The sequence below is a fragment of the Equus asinus genome, chromosome 3, assembly GCF_041296235.1.
Source record: "Equus asinus isolate D_3611 breed Donkey chromosome 3, EquAss-T2T_v2, whole genome shotgun sequence".
NCBI classification, from domain to species: Eukaryota; Metazoa; Chordata; class Mammalia; order Perissodactyla; family Equidae; genus Equus; species Equus asinus.
Genome location: NC_091792.1, coordinates 61,209,771 through 61,229,453, shown reverse-complemented (window position 1 = coordinate 61,229,453; position 19,683 = coordinate 61,209,771). Strand labels below are relative to the sequence as shown.

The 19,683-nt window shown below is 39.9% G+C and overlaps 1 protein-coding gene across 2 annotated transcripts in view; it reads left to right on the top strand.

Moving 5' to 3' along the window:
- The first annotated feature begins 4,670 nt into the window (after positions 1-4,670).
- MTMR9 (myotubularin related protein 9) overlaps positions 4,671-19,683 on the top strand; it is a 58,792-nt gene continuing 43,779 nt past the window's right edge. Inside the window, exons 1-2 of one of the 2 annotated variants that reach the window (XM_070505100.1) lie at positions 4,671-5,248; positions 16,956-17,064. In XM_070505100.1, the coding sequence (XP_070361201.1) occupies positions 5,067-5,248; positions 16,956-17,064 (291 nt within the window). In that variant the 5' untranslated portion in view covers positions 4,671-5,066. Of the gene's footprint in view, positions 5,249-16,955; positions 17,065-17,459; positions 17,613-19,683 lie in introns of those variants that run through there. The other variant, XM_070505101.1, reaches the window with a different exon arrangement.

The following is a 19,683-nucleotide window of genomic DNA, read 5'->3' as shown; positions in this document are numbered from 1 at the left end:
ATGTATGTAGCCCACCTGCCCTGAGTCTACTGTACTAGCAGGAATACCAAATTACTCACAAGGAGACCACAGGGAGAGACCCTAAGACTTCGGAAAGAGATGCCCGACCACCCCACAGCTGCTTCAGCTTCTCCCCTCCCACCACGCCATATATAGCTACCAACTGCTAGGGGTCGTTTTAAACAATTATGTTTGGACTGATTTATTTTAGGTGTAGTAGCAACAGTTCCTCTTCCTTCCAGTTTGCCACTTTCCTCTAAAGTAGTAGGTTCCTGTTCTTCTGATTGGTTTCAAGAAATGAAGCAGCTCAGTGATTAAGACACAGGAATCAGACACAGGGAACGTGGCTATTAGAATGAAATATCTGAACACAGACCCATTGATCATATCATGGTCACTAAAGCTTTCCTTTTGCTGCTGTGTGCACCGAGAACTTAGTCCTCCTTTGCTTACTTAAGAGTGACTGTCTTCTCCCAACACCAACAGTTCAGAACCCTAACAGAAAAAAGCAGTGCAAAGTAAGTCTAATTTAAATTAGTAGTGTGATGGCAAGGGCCTAGGTTTTGGACTCGGAAGTGTTGCCTTTGGGTTTCTGCCTCACTGCTTGGGTTTTGTCATTGAAAGGACACCAGCATCCCTTTGAGCCTCAGTTCTTCCGCTCTGAGTTGGAACAATACCTCTCCGACTTCACCAGGTCATTGAGAGAGCTATATGTGATAGTATATTCGAAAACATTTTGTGAATTGTAAAACAATGACCAAATGTAAGAGAGTAGCAATGTCATCATCACTGAGAAGTTATTCACCTGCTTTAATTTCCTCATCTTTAAGGTGGGTACAATATAACACCACCTTCCTCCTACTCTCATCAAAATGCTGCTATAAACATCTGCAATAACATTTAAAGTCACTCAGATTGGAGTAGGGGGAGTACAGGCCAGGACAGAATACGTTAAGTAACAGAGACTCTATTCAACAAATATACATAGTGGCCACTAGGTGGAGGCACTAAACTAGATGCTGGGCACACTGCAGTAAAGAAATAGTCCTTGCTCTCAAGGAGCTTGCTGTCTAGTGGAATGTTATGGACACAGAAGGAGTCTATTTCAATACAGTTTACTAAGAGGTGAAATCAGAGAGAGTAACCAAGGTGGGCTCAGGTCTCCTGGGTGGCACTGCAGCATGGTAGTGAAGAGCACGGAGTCTGCACCCGATTGCATGGTTCTGAATCCTGATTTCATCACTTATTGCTGTCTGACCGTGGAAAAGTTATTAAGATAGGGCTCAGTTTCCTCATCAGTAAAAGGAGAATAATAACCAACGTTAGAGAATTGTGGAAGGACTATACATGAGTCAGTACAGGTAAAGCATTTAGCACGATGTATGGAACACACAGTAAACACTCAAAAATGTGAACTATTATTATTATTACGTGGTGCTCTGGAGCCTATGTAATGGGGAGCCCATAGCTTTTTTTCTGTTGTTGTTGAGGAAGATTCACTCTGAGCTAACATCCACTGCCAATCTTCCTCTTTTTGTAAGCTGCCACCACAGCATGGCCACTGACAGATGAGTGCTGTAGGTCCGTGCCTGGTAACCAGACCTGGACCGCCAAAATGTAGTGTGCCAACCTTAACCACTAGGCTGCAAGGGCTGGCCTGAGCCCATACTTTCAAGGGTAAATCAAGGAAGGCTTCCCAGAGGCACTGACATCTGAGATATCTGAGATGAGATCTGAAGGATGACAGGAATTAGCAGGTCAAGGGACAAGGTATTGGGAGTGAAGTGAGAACATACCAGGCAGAAAGAACACCTAGATTATTTAAAACAGTGCTTTCTCAGACTTTTAGGAGCATAAAAATCACCTAAGAATCTTGTTAAGGGGCAGATTCTGATTCAGTAGTTCTGGAGTGGAACATTTCTAACAAAGTTCCCATGGAATGCTCATGATGCTGGTTCCCTCTTCTACACTTCCACTTGGTAAAAATGTTCTAACGGGGTGCAAAACCTCAAGAGGAAACTGTGAACTATTTAAGGATAGCTGGCATGAAAATTGCAAGGAATGGGGTTTGTGGGCTGTTGTGCTGGCTAGAGAGGGAATAGGAGATAGATCTGCAATGCTCATCACTGCTTAAGGGGCTAAATCACAAAGGGACTTACAAGTTAAGAAAAGAAGAAATTTGGAACAGCAAAGAGGGCTTTAGCTGCCAAAGGGAAAAATAGGTTGGAATGGGGAACCCCACTAAAAGAAAGGAGACCCACTGAGAGTCTTTTCCTGTTAAGTGACTATACGAGAAACGATGGTGGCCTGAACTATGGCAGTGGCCTTGGGGATGAAGAGACGTGGTTGAATTCAAGAGCTCTTAGAAGATACAATCAACAATTTGGTGACTGATTTGCTTGGGGGATGAAGGGGCTGGAGAACACAAGAAAGGCATGGCATGAGGTTATCGGGTTCCTTTCAGCTGCCTACAGTCAACACATAATTACAAAGCGCGTGGAGAATAGCTGTTCCTCAGTGGCACATAGGCAGCATCTTCTCCATTTTAGATGCTCCTTCTACTTTTGGGAATTGTTGACCTGCTTTCTTCAAACTTCCTTCAACCTGCCTCAATTTCTACTAACTACTGAAGACCTGGTAGAGAAACACAAAACTAGGAAAGTAAATCTGTACTTTAAAATTTAGCACTTACTCTCTTATTTTGTTCATTAGTTGTGTGGGGTGCATTGGCCTTCCCAAATTATCTGTTGCTCTTTGAGGCCAAGGACCGTGTCAGATCTATTGTTTCCATTCCCCATGGTGCTGATGACCAAGGAGGCACTTAATACACGTTAGCTATTTGATAGAATAACATCTAGATGATTACATATCAATGCCATTTATCTCACAAAAGATGATAATAACATCTGTAAGGTATTGAGTTTTACACGCATTATAAATGCCATCATCTTCTTTCGTTTATCAGAATCCTCTGAGACCTTTATATCCAGGTAGTTTGGATAATAACTTGACTACAGCTTCATTGAATTATTTTAATAGAATGGAAGCCTACTTCATTACATTGAACTCGACTGCCACCTACTGTTCATGTAGTAAGTTAACATATTGTGGTCCCCACTCCATTCTTCACTATCGAATGTTTTCTTCATATCTCAATGGCTTTCTATGCTTTGAGCTTCATCCTAGAGTAGATGTAATTTTCTAAAAGTTTACGGTGTTTCGTTGTAACAACCCAACATGATACTGACAATTTTCTCCCTGGGCAAAAAGTTTATGCCTTTATGGAACATTAAACATTTTTAAATTTAATGATACAATGGTCCTTTCATAGGCTTTTTTTCTTTTTTTGGGAAAACTAAAAGAGAAAAGTCATGAAATTCCTGAAGAATTTTTCCCTAGCTCCAGTAGATATCATTAAACTGGACATCTATTTTGGATATACTCCATTCAGGGTGTAAATCTCACTTATCCTTCCATGACATTCTTTGTAAAACCGTCCCTGATTCTTCATTCTGGAAGTAAATTCTCCCTTCCACAATTGGTAATTGTTATAATGAACCACATATTGGAAGGACAACAAAAATTCCAATTAAAAAAACAGCTTTATAAATTGTTTCCCTTCATTCTCCCTTCTCTGTTGGTTACCGTCTTTCTTTTGCAGATAAATAAAACGGAACCCTCGGCTGTAACAATCTCATAAAGTCTTTTGTTTTAAAAAGGGAACATTTTAGGAAGGGCAAGTATAGAAGCAGGGACACGTGTTGAGTGATGATGAGACTTGAGGCAAGTTATTTTGTCTTTGATTGCTGTTCATAGATACTAGATGGTGAGGATTTCAAAGGTTAGTGAAGTGACAGTGGACCGGGACTAAATTTACATCTTTTCCCTCCAATTCCCTATTTTAGAATGAAAATGTCAGTTTAAAAGGGGAGGAAGGCACCAAGCGAGGAGCAATTATTTGAGCAAATTTCTGGCATAACCTAGGTGTCTAGGTAGTCCAGTTGGATTGTCTTTAACGAGGAGGCTGAGCGGTGGGGACCGGCACCCCCGTGTCTTGGGTTTCCTGGACCTGGAGTGAAGTCCGGGCTCTGCTCCAGGTGAACCGCGTCCGCCACTCCCTGGATCTTCCCCACCTCCTCTTCTGTGCACCGTCTGTATCCACCCAGGTGCCTCTCTCAGGGGTTGGATATGTCCCCTCTCCTGGTCACGGTCACCGCCCCGGCGGCGGCACCCGGCCTGTGACCCCCTCAACCTGGCGGCCCTGGAGTCACAATCACTTATTCGATCCCGCTTGCGCCATCTCTTCACCGCGAATGGGTGAAAATGGCTACAATTTACGGCAGCCCCGCCCTCGGAAGAGCCGTTGGAGGGACTCCTCCTCAAGCAGAGGAAGACAGGTCAGGGACCTCTTGTCCTCGTCCCATCCTCCCTGGCCTCTTGTGACACGAAATGGTGTTTGGAGGGGGTGACCTGCGGCGGTGGGCGCGCAGGCAAAGAAGAGCTTTTTCCCAGTAGGAACCCAACTCTTCGATTCTAGCGGCGTTTCCGGAAGCGTTCTCACCGGACCTAGGCGGAGACGGACTTCCGGCTCCGACTTCCCCGTCTTCCGAGTTCCGAACTCCGCCGCTTCCGCCCGGAGTTGCCCTAGGCTCCGGCTGCGAGCAGCTTCTTCCGCCAGGAGTCCCTAGCAGCTCGGACTCGGAAACTGGCCCTAAGGCGGCCTGCTCCTTCTCCCCCCTAGCCTGCCCACCGAGGCCGGGGCCCCAGGGGGCGGCGGCGGCTGCCGGGCCTGTCGCGGGGTGTTCTCTCTGGCCGAGCCCTGGGCCTAGGGGGAGCGGGGCGTGCGGAGAAACGCCCCGGCCTGGCCCAGCCCCAGCCCGGCTTCCCGCGGCCAGTGACCGTGGCCGCAGGCCTCGCCGCGCCCACTCCAGCCTGGGGCGGGGCCCGGCCTCCCCGCCCCTCGGGCCTGCCCAGCGCCGGGTCACTCTCCTCCTCAGCCCTGCGGCGCTGTAGCCGCCTCGCTCCTCCGGGACCCGGCCGTCCCGTGGCTTCGGCTGCTGGGGAACATGGAGTTTGCGGAGCTGATTAGGACCCCGCGGGTGGACAATGTGGTGCTGCACCGGCCTTTCTACCCGGCCGTCGAGGGGACCTTGTGTCTGACTGGCCACCACCTGATCCTGTCCTCCCGGCAGGACAACACGGAGGAGCTGTGGCTCCTCCATTCAAACATCGACGCCATCGACAAGCGGTGAGTGCCCGTCCCACCGGCTCTTGGGCGGGGAACCTGGGGTCCTTAGGTGGTCGTCTGAGGAAACGCGCCCCAGCGCCCCTGCAGCCCGCAAAATGAGCCCTCGGCGGCCTGGATTGCGGATTTGAGGTTTAGAAAGCAGGAAACCATCCAAATGAGATCCCTGGGTTCCATTAGATCTCGGTGGAATTCCCAGGCTTATCACATGTTTATTGTCATCCTGATTATCGTTTTTGGTACCTACACCATTTGGGTGGATTTTTAATCTTTTCTTTTAAAATTTCTTCTCCTTGCACCATCACATTCCTTGACTATTATTAATCGTGTATCACAGTTGATGAAGTTGTGATTGAATGTGATTTAAAGTCTTTCCTTGCCACTTTTGAGGAAAACTCAAAGAACTGAGGATGTAGTGTCTAAATTCCACAAAGCCGCCCCCCCCCCCAATTGTTCAGTTTATCATATTTCTCCTTATTTCTTACTTTCTGGATCATCAATTTAATAGTTTTCGTTATTGGAGATTGTAATGTCTTTTATGTATTTATCTTTACTCAGTTCTGCTTTTGGAAAGAACAGAGTTGGGTGTCTTATGCAAAGGTATTCTTTTTTTTCCTGCACCCCAGCTCTGTCTTTCCAAGGTAGTGTCTCAGTCAAAAAGTTATACTTCCGTCTTCCGTCAAAATTGCCGTTCTCCCAATGGCTCTGGGTGCTTAGTCTAGCCAGAAGGTAAATAGATTATATGATTTATACTAAAGTATACATGAATGACGACAGCTTTTGTATTATCTCAGGAGAATTTGAAATTTAGAAGGTTCCTAGAGAGATTATGCCTTAAAAGAAAGTAATTTCTAATGGTAGAATTGAAGTAAGGGTGAAGTGGTGAGAGTTTTTTTGTTTTTCAAGCAGCGGGCTCCTGCTACGGTCTTCTTCAGATCTCCTTCTCCTTTGTGAAAGTTGTCAGTGGGCTCTCCCTGCCTGCATAATAAAGTCTTAAACCCCTTAGTGTGTCATTCATGGTGTGCCATGTTTTGGCCCTAATCTACTTTTCCCACCTTAGTTCTTGCCATTCATTTTCATGAACCCTTTTCACTAGCCAGCCCTCACTCTTTATTTTGGCTCATCCATATCGTGCATTCTCTCGTGTCTGTGTTTTACTGACGTTCTTCCTTCTGCCTGGAATGCCTTGCTCCTCCCAACTTTGTTAAACATTTATTGAATATCGTTATGGTCCAGACATTTTGTGAGGCATCAAGGACAGCAAAATGAATAAAATATAGTTCTTGTCTTTCAGGAGTGTATAGGTTATTATCCAGCTGTTGCTCATCTATCAATATTCAGTTTAACCACTTCAGCTGCCACCTCTATGACACATTCTTCTATTAATCCCACAACTAGAAGTAATTTCCCTCACATTGAAACCCTCCAGCTCTTTAATTACACCTCTTTCATAGGTGTATATTAAAATTTGTATTTTGATGGTTGCATATGTGTTAGCTCCTTGAAGCCAGGACTCGCATTTGGTTAATTTTTATCTCCTTCAAAACTCCTAACTGTGGCTTGGGTGGATAGGCCCATCGGAAATAAACGAAGAATTGACCGCTGAATGGTCATTGGGGCCATAGAATACAAATTAGGTTTCCGCCTGCCATCAACTCTCTGTTCTTTCTTATTTACCTCTTTTTATGGTTGCTTTTCACTGTTTCATTTCATCATATTTCCCTAGCATTCACTACATGCTGGGCCTGGTAGGGCTTAAAGGAGTATATAAGGCATGGACCTTTTAATCTGTTGGGGGGAAGTAACAAACTCTATGCATGTTTACCTTTTTCCTGGGAAGCAGCATGGTGTAATGGAAAGAGCATAAGCTAGGTGGTCAGATCAGAGTTTAATTGTTGCTTTCAAGAGATATTTGCTTCTGTGTGTCTTCTACGTGCTGAGCACTGTCTTGTCTCTGCAAATGCAATGGTGACTAAGACAGACTAGGAGCTTATGTACTAGTGGAGGAGATGAACATTCAGATAAATCAACAAATATGTAACAATGTCAGATAATAAGTGTCAGGAAGGATAATAGAGGAAGATGGGAGGCTAGAGAATGTCAGGAGGCAGTGTATTTACAAAGAATTTCAGAGAAGACAAGTGACATTTGAATGAATGACATCCAGATGAAGGGAGGAAGCTAGCAACGTGAATATTGGAGAAAAGAGCCAGAGGAAACAGTGAATGCAAAGACCTGAGACAGGAACATGCCTGAAGAAGAACAGAGATGCCAGTGGGCGAGGGGTAGGGGCTAGGGGGATGGCAGAAACTGGTTGGAGGTGTAAGCAGGGGCCAGATCTTGTAGGGCTTTATATGCCATTGTGATGGTTTTCATGGGAAGCCCTTGGAGAGTTGAAACCAAGGAAGTAGTGTCTGATAGACTTTTTAGAAGGTGATTCTGGCCGCTGGCAGAAGATGGATTGTAGAGGGGCAAGAGTGGAAGGAGCAGAGGCGGGGTTGGGAGGCTGTTGAGTAGTTCAGGTACAGGTGATGGTGACTAGAGTGGAAGCAGTAGTAGTGTGGTGAGAGGCAGTCAGATGTGGGACCTATTTTGAAGGTTGAGCTGCTCCGCCTTGCTGGTGAGTTGTCGATGGCGTGTGGGAGCAAGAGCAGTGTTAAGGATGACTCCTTCAGTTCTGCCTCTTATTAGATAAATGCCCTTGGGCAAGCTACTTCACCGTAAGAGGAAGACCACCCGTCTCATGTCTAGTTGTAACTTATATTTGAGTAATGCTTTACTAGCTTATACAATACACTGCATACATAATTTGATCCTTTCAGCAGACAAGGTTGTACACAAGTTTTATAGTTATACTTTTTTTTTTCTTTTTATGGACTCCAGAGGTAGAAAGTTGAGTTAATCCTATTCAGTGGATGACTCATCATTTTCATGTTTGATTCCTTACAAGGTTTTCTTGGTTTTTTATTTTATTCTTTTTCAGCCCTAATTTTCACTCCCATTTTCCACCTCATCCTCAATTCCTTCAGGCCGCTGTGTTAAATGTTGCTATTTGTCCTTGGATATATCCCTGTAAAGTATATGTCACTGTTGTGTTTAGGTGTTTGCACACAGGCATGTGTGAGTTTAATTTACCTGAGTAGGATTATGTTGTAGATCTTGTTCTGTTTCTCAACATTTTAACTCAGTACTCTTTTTCAAGATCTCTTCATATCGCTGAATGTACATCCGTTTCACTGCTTTTCACTGCAGGGTAGAATTCCAAAGTGTCTGCAACATTTTACTTATCTGACCCTTTAGATACCTCCAGCTCCCTGCTGTTACAAACATCTCTGATAAATGAACTCATTCGGGTCCCATTATAATCTTGTCTAAATGCTTCTCTGAGATTGTGCCTAGGATGGGATTGAGCTAGAAAGCATATTTTTCCACCATTCTTACCAATATTTGGTATTATTGTCTTTCTAATTTTTGCCAGTCTGATGATTGTGAAATAGTATCTCTTTGTTTTATTGTTTCATTTTGTATTTCTCTAATTACTGTTGAGTTTAAATATCTCTTTATATACTTCTTAGCAATTCAGTTTAAAATTTTTTTCCTTTCTGTCAATTGCCTGTGAATTTCCTTGACCCACTTTTCTTTTTTTTTTTAAAGGTTTTATTTTTTTTTTTTAAAGGTTTTATTTTTTTCCTTTTTCTCCCCAAAGCCCCCTGGTACATAGTTGTATAGTCTTCGTTGCAGGTCCTTCTAGTTGTGGCATGTGGGACGCCACCTCAGCGTGGCCTGATGAGCAGTGCCATGTCCACACCCAGGACTCGAACCAACGAAGCACTGGGCCGCCTGCAGCGGAGCGCGTGAACTTAACCACTCAGCCATGGGGCCAGCCCCGCCTTGGCCCACTTTTTAAATTTGGGTGGTTGTGTTTCTTGTGTGGATTTGCACCAGTTCCCTGTATACTCTCTAGGGATCAATTCTTCACTTAGACATTGCAAATATCTTCTGCTAGTCTCTCACCCATTTGTTAACTTTTCTGTGGTGCTCTTTGTTGAACAGAAGTCCTTAATTTTAATGCAAGATTCGTCTTTTACTTTATGGTTTGTGCTTTTTAAGTCTTGGTTAAGAAGTCCTTCCTTATCCCAAGATCACTAGGCTGTTCTCCTACAGTTTCTTCCATCTTAGCTTTATAGTTTTACCCCTTATTTTTAGGTCTTTGTTTGGATTCTACCTTTGTTTCAAGTGTGATAGGAATCAAATTTTGCTTTTGTCCGTGTAGCAAGCCAGTTTTCCTCATACTATCATCTAACAAGCCATCCTTGACTGATTTTGCTGTATCCCATAGGTTTTGTTGTGTTACATTCTCATTTTCATTTGTCTCTAAGTATTTTCTAATTTCCTGTGTGATTTCTTCTTTGATCCTTTGGTGGTTTAAAAGTGTGTTGTCTTTCACAATTTTGTGCATTTTCCAGTTTTCCTTTTGTTACTTATTTCTAACTTTATCCCATTGTGGTCAGAGAAGATACTTTGTATGATATCTATCTTTGTAAATCTTTTGAGATTTGATTTGTGGCCTAACATATAGTCTATCCCGGAAAATGTCTTATGTGCACTTGAGAAGAATGTGTATTCTGTTGTTGGATAGCGTGTAGATGTCTGTTAGATCTAGTTGGTTCATTGTGTTATGTCTTCTGTTTCCTTACTTCTGTCTGGTTGTTCTATCCATTATTGTGAGCGAGGTATTAAAGTCACCAACTATTATTGTGGAACTGTCTATTTCTCCCCTCAATTCTGTCAGTTTTTGCTTCATATATTTTGATTGTCTGTCATTAGGTGTGTAAATGTTTATAATTGTTATATCTTCTTGCTGTGTTGAACCTTTTATTAATAGATACGGTCCTTCTTTGTCTCTTGTAACCATTTTTGATTTGCAGTCTATTTTGTCTGATATTAGTTTAGCTGTTCCTGCTGTCCTTTTGTTACTACTTGCCTGGAATATCTTTTTTATCCTTTTCATTTTCAACCTGTTTGTGTCTTTGGATCTGAAGTGAGTCTCTTGTTAAAGAGCATATAGTTGGATAATGTGTTTTTATCCATCCTGCCAGTTTCTGTCTTTTGATTGGAGAATTTAATCCATTTACATTTAAAGCAGTTATTGCTAAGGAGGGATTTACTTCTGTCATTGTGCTGTTTGTTTTCTGTATGCTTTTTTTTTCCTTAAAGCTTTTTTGTCTCTCATTTCCTCTTTAAATTAATTTCTCATTTTCTTTTGTGTATATTCTATAGCTATTTTTTTTGTGGTTACAACAGGGATTACATTTAACATCCTAAAGTTATAACACTCTAATTTGAATTTATACCAGCTTAAGTTCAATAACATATAGAAGCTCTTCTCCTTTGCTGCCCATCCCCACCCCTTTCCATTGTTGATGTCACAAAATTACATCTTTATACATTTTATGCCCCAAAACATAATCCAATAATTCTTGTAAATGCATTAGTCTCTTAAATTATGTAGAAAACAAAATTTAGAGTTACAAACCAAGTTACAGTAATATAGTATACAGTAATATTAGCTTTTACACTAACAATTGTTTTTTTCTTTAAATGTATTAGTCTGTTAAATCACGTAGAAAACAAAAAGTGCAGTTACAAACCCTTGTTATAATAATACTGGCTTTTATAATTGCCTATGTGTTTATCTTTATTGAGTTCTTTATTTCTGCATACAGCTTTGAGTTGCTGTCTGCTGTCTTTCCTTCCACCTTGCAGAGATCCCTTGAACATCTCTTGCAGAGCCAGTCTAGTGGTCACAAACTCCCTCAGCTTTTGCTTATCTAGGAAAGCCTTAATTCTCCTTCACTTTTGAAGGACAGTTTTACCAGATATAGTTTTGCTGGATTCTTAGTTGACAATTTTTTCTTTTAGCACTTTGAATGTATCAGCTCACTGTCTTCTGGCCTCCAAAGTTTCTGATGAGAAATCTGCTTATTATCTTATTGTGGATCCCTTGTATGTGACAGTTCACTTCTCTCTTGCTGCTTTTAAGAATCTCTCTTTGTCTTTTGAAAGTTTGATTATCATGTGTCTTTGGGTGGGTCTCTTGGAGTTCGTTAAGCTTCTTGAATGTATGTATTCGTGTCTTTCATCAAATTGGGGAAATTTTCAGCTATTCATTTAATTCTTCAAATATTCTCTCTGCCCTTTTCACTCTCTTCTCTTTCTGGAACTCCCATGATGTGTATGCTGGTCAGCTTGTTGGTATCCCACAGGCCTTTTAGGCTCCATTCACTTTTCTTAATCTTTTTTCTTTCTGTTCCTCAGACTCATTGTCCTATCTTCAAGTTTGCTGATTCTTTCTTCTGCCTGCTCAGATCTGCCTTTGAATTCCTCTAGTGAATTTTTCATTTCGCCTCTTGTACATTTCGGCCACAGAATTTCTTTTTGTTTTTGTTTTTTTAAGGTTTTTAATGTCTGTATTGATATTTTCATTTTGTTCACATCATGTTCTTGACATTCTTCATGCTTTCTTTCAGTTCTTTGAGCATCTTTAAGATCATTGTTTTGAAGTCTTTGTCTAGTATATCTGTTATCAGGTCTTTTTCAGGGACAGTTTCTGTTGATTTATTTTTTTCCCTTTGAATGGGCCATACTTTCCTGTTTATTTGTATGCCTTATGATTTTTTTTGTTGAACATTGGACATTTGGATCTAATAATGTGCTAACTCTGGAAATCACATTCTTCCCCTTCCATGGGGTATGATTTTTTTTGTTATTTTTTCGGTTTTTATTTTTTATTGTTGTAGGCTGTCTCTGCCAAAAATCAGCCTGAGGTATAAATTTAAGGTCTTCTTACGTCTTTTCTGAGCCTGTCCCTGGACATGCACAGTCACTTCTTAATTTTCTCCATATATGCAGTTGTTTTGAATGTCCTAGTCTTTAATGTTTGGCTTCCGAAAGGGAAAAGTGAAACTGAAGTGAGGGGAAGGGAGCTAGCCCTTTAAAATCCCTAGAAGTCACTTGCTGGGGAGGGACTTGCAACAATGGAGGGAGGTGCAACAGCAGTGGCTGCTCACCTTCGGCTGCACCTCTGTGATCAGAAGCAGCAATCAGTGATCAGAGCACAGATCCCTGATATGTGGAAGACAGGGTCCTTTTTCCCACCCTGGCTCTACAAGCTGTGTGCAAGCTACTCCAGGAACGTGCACAGCTGTCAGCCCCATGGCTATGGGTGGGGGATGGGTAGCTGCTATTTTGCTAAGAGATGAATTTATCCAAAATTAACTGCAATTTGACATCCAAGTCTTCCCCTGGAAGTTGCAAGCCTTTAATAGACTCTGGAATTCCAAAATAGTTACATCAAACAGATTTTGCCAGTGCAATTGCTGTCTAAGTGGAGAAACAAATTCCTGGTGCTTCCTACTCCACTATCTTCCCAGATCCTTTCCCTTATTGAGTTTTGGGAGTTATTCTTTTTTTAAAAAAATATATTCTAGGTATAAGTCCTTTATCAGATAGAAGGTTTGCAAATATTTTCTCTTAGTTGATGAGCTGTCTTTTCATTCTCCTTAACAGTGTCTTTCAAAGAGCAAACATTTTAAATTTTGAAGAAGTCCAATTTATAAGTTATTTTATAGATTGGAGTTGTGATTTCCTATATAAGAAGTCTTTGCCTAACCAAATGTCACAAAGGTTTTCTTCCATGTTTTTGTCTAGAAGTTTTATAGTTTTAGTTTTTATATTTAGGTGTATGATCCATTTTGAGTTGATTTTATATATGATTCATGGTGCAGATCCAAATTCTTTTTTTTTTTTTTATTTTGGCATATAGATATACAGCCATTTTTTGAAAAGTCTGTCCTTTCTTCAATGAATTGTCTTTGTACTTTTGTCCATGTATAAGTGGATCTATTTCTAGACTCTCTTTTCTGTTCCATTGATTTACTTGTTTACCCTGATGCCATTACCACAGTCTTAATTACAGTACCTTTATATCAAGTCCTGAAATTATGTAGTGTTAGTTATCCAACTTTGTTCTTATTCAAAGTTGTTTTGGCTATTTGAAGTTATTTGCATTTCCATATGAATTTCAGAATCAGCTTGTCAATTTCTAAAAAAAAAAAAAGCCTCTGTGATTTTGATTGAAATTGTATTGAATCTATTGATAAATGAATTTGGTGAGAATTGACATCTAATATCTTAATATTGAGTCTTCTGACCCATGAACAAAGTATATTTCTCTGTTTATTTTATTTAGGTCTTTAATTTCTTTCAGCAATGTGTTACAGTTTTTAGTTATAGGCCTTTCACATCTTTTGTCAGATTTTCCCCTATGTGTTTCATATTTTTTTTTAGTGAGGAAGACTGGCCCTGAGCCAACATCTGTGCCAGTCTTCCTCTATTTTATATGTGGGATGCTGCCACAGCATGGCTTGATGAATGGTGTGTGGGTCTGTGCCCAGGATCTGAACCTGTGAACACTGGGCCACTGAAGTGGAACATGTGAACTTAATCATTGCGCCATGAGGCTGGCCCTGGGTTTCATACTTTTTGATGCTATTGCAAGTGGTATTTTTTAATTTCAGTTTTCAGTTGCCCATTAACCATGTTTTAATCATGTATTATTAATCGTTGTATTAATCATGTTTTTTACTGTCTATGTTTTATGATACATTGACATCTTAGGGCCTTGCAGACTTGGTGAGGGAGTACCCCTCTCAGGGTTAGCTAATTCCGAGGGATAGCAAATAACTTGCCTGTAGGCACACCTTTGATAAGCAAAACAACCAGTCCTGAGTTCATACCCCTTATCTGCCTCCTTTTACCAGGCTTCTGCAATCAGGACTACTATTCCTCTGCCCTAAATCACCCTGGGGCCAGGTACTAGACAACTAGGGACCACTATTTAGCCCAAAGCCCAAGAAAATTATTCAGGCTATCAAGTCCTAAGCTTCCTGCCCTGCCTTGCCCATTGCCCTCCTTGAAACATCACAATTAAGGTTCTGGCCCATGCTTTCCCCTTTCTCCTTCTGCCTCCTGACTGACCCTCATGCTTCCTCATGTGGCCCTGCATGGCATGGTGTCCCTCCCCCCCCCCCCCCCCCACTTTGGGAAATATGAGTAACAAACCATCTTTTCAATGACAGTCATCTCCTGATATGTTGGCTTCACCATACCTGAATGAAAACAAAATCCTTGGTACTTTAAACATCATTGCAATAGTATGAGAAATACTATTGATTTTTGTATACTGACCTTGTATCCTGAAGCTTTACTAAACTCACTTATTAAATCTAATAGCTTTTTTGTAGTTTTCATTGGCTTCTCTAAATAGAAAATCATGTCATCTGTAACTAAAGACAGTTTTATTTTTTCCATCTCAATCTGTATGCCATTTATTTCTTTTTCTTGCCGTATTGCACTGGCTGTAACTGTCAGTACACTGTTGAATGGAAGTGGTGAGAGTGAACATCCTTGCATTATTCCTGATCTTAGTGAGAAAGCATTCAGTCTTTCACTATTAAGTATGCTATTAGTGGTAGAGTTTTTTTGTAAATGGCTCTTATTGGTTGAGGAAGTTCCCTTCTGTTCATAGTTTGCTGAGAGTTGGGTTTTTTTGTTTTGTTTTAAAATGAGGCATAGATGTTGGATTTTGTCAAATGCTCTTTCTGTATCTGTTGAAATGACCATATAGTTTTCCTTTTTTAGTTTGTCAATATGGAAATTACTTTGATTTTTAAATATTAAACCAACCTAGAGTTCCTGGGATAAACTCCAATTGCTGATGATGTATTATGCTTTTTGTATATTGTTGGATTTCATTTGCTAATATTTTGTTTAGATATTTTGTATCTATGTTCATGAGGGATATTGGTCTGCAGTTTTCTTGTAATGTCTTTGTCTGGTTTTTGTATTAGGGTAAGGCTGGCCTCATGGAATGAGTTGAGAAGTAATTGCCTCTTCTTCAATTATCTGGAAGAATTTGTCTTTGAATTGATAGTATTTTTTCCTTAAGTATTTTATAGAAATCATCAGTGAAGTCCCCCAGACCTAGAGTTTTCTTTGTGGGGAAGATTTTAATAAAATTTCAGTTTATTTAATAGCTACAGAACGGATCAGGTTGTTTCTTCATGAATGGTCTTTAATAGTTTGTGTCTTCTGAGGAATTTGTCCCTATCATTTACCTTGTTGAATTTATTGGCATAAAATTGTTCCTAATCTTCCCTTGTTATCTTTTTAATTACTGTAGCATCTGTAATGATTGCAACCTCTTTCATTCCTTATATTGGTAAATTGTGACTGACTTTATTTTTCTTTTTCCTGATCAGTCTGGCTAGAGGTTTGTCACTTTTATTGATCTTTTCAAGCAATCATTTTTGCTTTTATTGTTTTTCTCTATAATTTTATCTTTTCTGTTTCTTTGATTTTTGCCTTGATCTTTATTATTTAATTTCTTCTGCTTTTGATTTAATTTGCTCTCTTCTTTTTCTAGTGTAGTGGAATCTGAAGTCACTAATTTGAGGCCTGCCTTCTTTTCTAGTGTAGATGGGCTCCTCAGACTATCAGCCCCACCCAGGTTCCCTTTCCCTGAACTATAGCCTAGAAACTCTCAAAACAGCAAACTGGGGCAATCGTAAGACTCACCTTGTTTCCCATCTCCCAGGGATCCCTGTTCTTCTTTGCCTTGTGTCCAGTGTGTTGAAACTACTTCCTTGTATTTTGTCCAGTTATTTTGGTTCTTTCAGGTGGAAGGGTAAATCTAGTCCCTGTTATTCTGCCTTTGCCAGAAGTTGAAGTGCAAGAGTATGATTTTTCAAAATACATTTTATAAGAGTCATTCCACCGTGTTGATCATCTGTGGATGTCTGGTGGAACTTTCTTTACTAGGATTTGACCCATGTTGATAAGGTTTGCTTTCCAAATTAACAGTGCAGTGACGTGAAGCATGGGGTGCTTACAATTGAGGGGAAACTCAGGAAGAGTAGCTGTAGGAGTTGTCTTTCTAAACTGGGAAAAGTGTAAGTAAAATGACCAGCTTTTGATCAATCTAAGAATTCCTAGTTTAGAGAATGCTCTGAAATATTAATGGAAAAGAATTGGGGGCAATCAGTGGCAAAGCAGAAGAAAAATTGGAGCTATCAGCAAGTACAGACAATAGCAATAAAAGGAAGACAAAAATCCCAACTAAGGTAAAATTAAATTTGTATAAAACTTACTGATACAAAATTTATGATAAGTTGTGGCATTTACTCTGAAGTTTTCCTTGATTTAGAATAGATATTGCAAGTTAATAGTTTTTAAAGACTGAAAAAGAGGTACTTATATTTAAAATCAACTGCTGCAAGCTTGGAAGTAAATAAAATCTGAAATGACCTGTTTTCCTGTGCTTCAGAAATCTCTGCACAAACACTTAACACATTAATTACAGATCTTTTTTTCACTATTCTTTGAAGTAAAGCCCCAAATAATCTCCATTAAATGAATTGGCGTATAGATTGAATTACTTTATGTATTTGAAACATTTTTAAATACATATATTTTAAATAATTTATGGCTTACATTTCAGTGATGCAGGCTTGACTCTTCATTAATTAGATGAACTGGGGAGAAGAAAGTTGAATATAGATGGTCATTATAATTACATTCTCTTTTCAATGAAACAATCATAGAGTTAGGAATGTACATGTTCTTAAGCATACTTTGTAATTTTTTACAGATTTGTGGGACCACTGGGTACCATCATCATAAAATGTAAAGATTTTCGAATTATTCAGCTGGATATCCCTGGAATGGAGGAATGTTTGAATATAGCCAGTTCCATTGAGGTAAGTATTTTGGAAACAAAATCTGATGAAAATAAATAGTGATAAAAGAGAACCTTATATTCTGACTCAGTGTAGCTCTTATTTAGTCATGTTCTGTGGCTCAAATATTGAAGACTGATAGGAAAACCTTACCCTGATTCGTTGTCAGAGGAATGTGATAGGATTTTATTGACTCAGCAGTTTTTAGTGTTACTTATTCTTCCAGCTTCATCCGTGTTGTTGCATGTGACAGGATATCCTTCTCTTTTAAGGCGGAGTAATATTCCATTGTGTGTAGATATAGGGTGAGGCTTTTTTAAAAAGTTACTTCTTTAGGCGCTGGCTTGGTGCCTGAGTGGTTGAGTTTGTGCGCTCCGCTTCAGTGGTCCCGGGTTTCGCCACTTCAGATCCTGGGCGTGGACATGGCACTGCTCATCAGGCCGTGCTGAGGCAGCATCCGACATAGCACAACCAGAGGGACCTGCAACTAGAATCTACAGCTATGTACTGGGGGGCTTCCGGGAGAAGAAGGGGAAAAGAAAAGTGATTGGCAACAGATGTTAGCTCAGGTACCAATATAACAACAACAAAAAGTTACTTCTTTTATAAAGCAAGTAATTATCACCAATGATTGTAGTCTTTTGTTTGTTTTTAGTAAATCTGGATTTCCATATGTTAGGTTTGTTTAAGACGGGGTGTGTTTGTTTTCTGTTTGTATAAACAGTATTGAATATCTGTTCAGATTACAAATAATAGAAATTTTACTCAGGGAAGTTAATATTTAAATTGAAGAGCTCACACTATTTTCTTCCCCGTTCTAACCAACTATTTTGGTATATACTCAGATTTTAAATTGCCTTATTTTAAATCATTGCCACTAAATTATAGCAATTAACTTTTATGTTTATGGTATTTTCTAGATAATTATAGAGGCACACTGATTTTTTTTTTCTGTCTTTGAGTGACTAATTTGGGCTTTGTGTCCAAAATAAATGCTACTGGCTTAACTATTAAGAGGGCAGAAAGGCTTAAAAATATGTAACTAGGATTTTGTTTGATTTTTAAACCAGAATGGAGAAATAGAGGAACAACTGTTGTGGTACTGAGAAAATGGCATGTAACATTTTTCTTTCTGCTTTTGCTAAATTTTACTTAAGGAAGTGAGATGAGCTGAACTGTTTGTTTTACGTATCTGTCATTTGCAAGTAACATAGTAGTGTTGATTTGACCAAATTTGCTAACATGAGTGAGTAATGCACTGTGGCTTCTACCCTGTTAAATTGAAGTGTATCCTGCTATTTGGGCTGGGGAATGCCACTGGCCCACTTCAGAGTTGAGCATGTTGTTTTCAGTTGTGGGGTTGAGTTTTCACTGACTCATCTATATTTTTCTCCTTATTCCTTTTATAACTTCTAAGATAGCTGGTTGGTGGGCATTAGTGAAGTTGCCTATGCTGAAGCACAGTGATGAAGAAATAGGGCAGAGCACGTTACCCCATTTTCTGATTGCATTTACTTACCTTTGTTAGGATCTGACACTAATCAGTTATTTAATTAGCCATATATGTATTACCTAAAGCTCTTTAGAAACTGACTGTTTATATAGAAGTCCTGATGGCTGAAATGAAGTTGTAAATTATTAGTCATTCTCATAATTTGACCTCAGAAAGTGAATCTTCTATTGACCATTTTTATAGCATAGTAAGTACACGTAGGAACTTGGCTTCTAGCCCTTTCCTGGCGTCCAGTTTCCCCCCTTGCCTCTATATATCTTGCTAATTTGGGGGTAATAAATGAATCTCTTCTATAGCAGAGTTGAGCTATTCTTTATTATCAAGAACCCATATATCCAAATATATTCTGCTGCCACAAATAGAATTCCATTGGAAGAATAACTGGCAAATGGCCAGTTTTCTAAATTGTAGCAGAAAGTCTGATGAAGCTTTCTTCTGTGTAGTTTCAACTGCCTTTTGGAGTTGAAAGGGTTTCAGTTCTTTCAGCATTACTGTGTTTAAATGAAAAGTCCTATCTCTAGTGACATAAAATGTAATCATGACACAGCAAAGTATGAGTGCTTATTGCCCGCCAGAGTGGTTGCTGACTTGTATTTAAAATCATGGTTATACCAGCCAGTATGGAAAACAGTATGGATGTTGCTCAAGAAATTAAAAATAGAACTACCATATCATCCAGCAATATGACTTCTGGGTGTATATTCAAAAGAAACAAAATCATTATCTCAGAGATATCTGTACTCCTATGTCCGTTGCAGCATTATTCATAATAGCCCAGGTGTGGAAACAACCTAAGTGTCTGTCGATGGAGGATGGGATAAAGAAAATAATAATGAAATATTATTCAGCATTAAAAAAGGAAGCAATCCTGCCATTTGCAATAACATGGATGAACTTGGAGGGCATTATGTTAAGTAAAATAAGGCAGACAGAGACAGACAAATACTGCATGGAATCACTTATATGTGGAGTCTAAAACAAAAGTCAAATTCATAGAAAGAGAGACTGGAAAAGTGGTTGCCAGAGGCTTGGGATGGGGGAAATAGGGAGAGGCTGGTAAAAGTTACAAACTCTCAGTTATAAGATGAATAAGGTCTAAGGATCTAGGGTATAACATGGTGACTGTA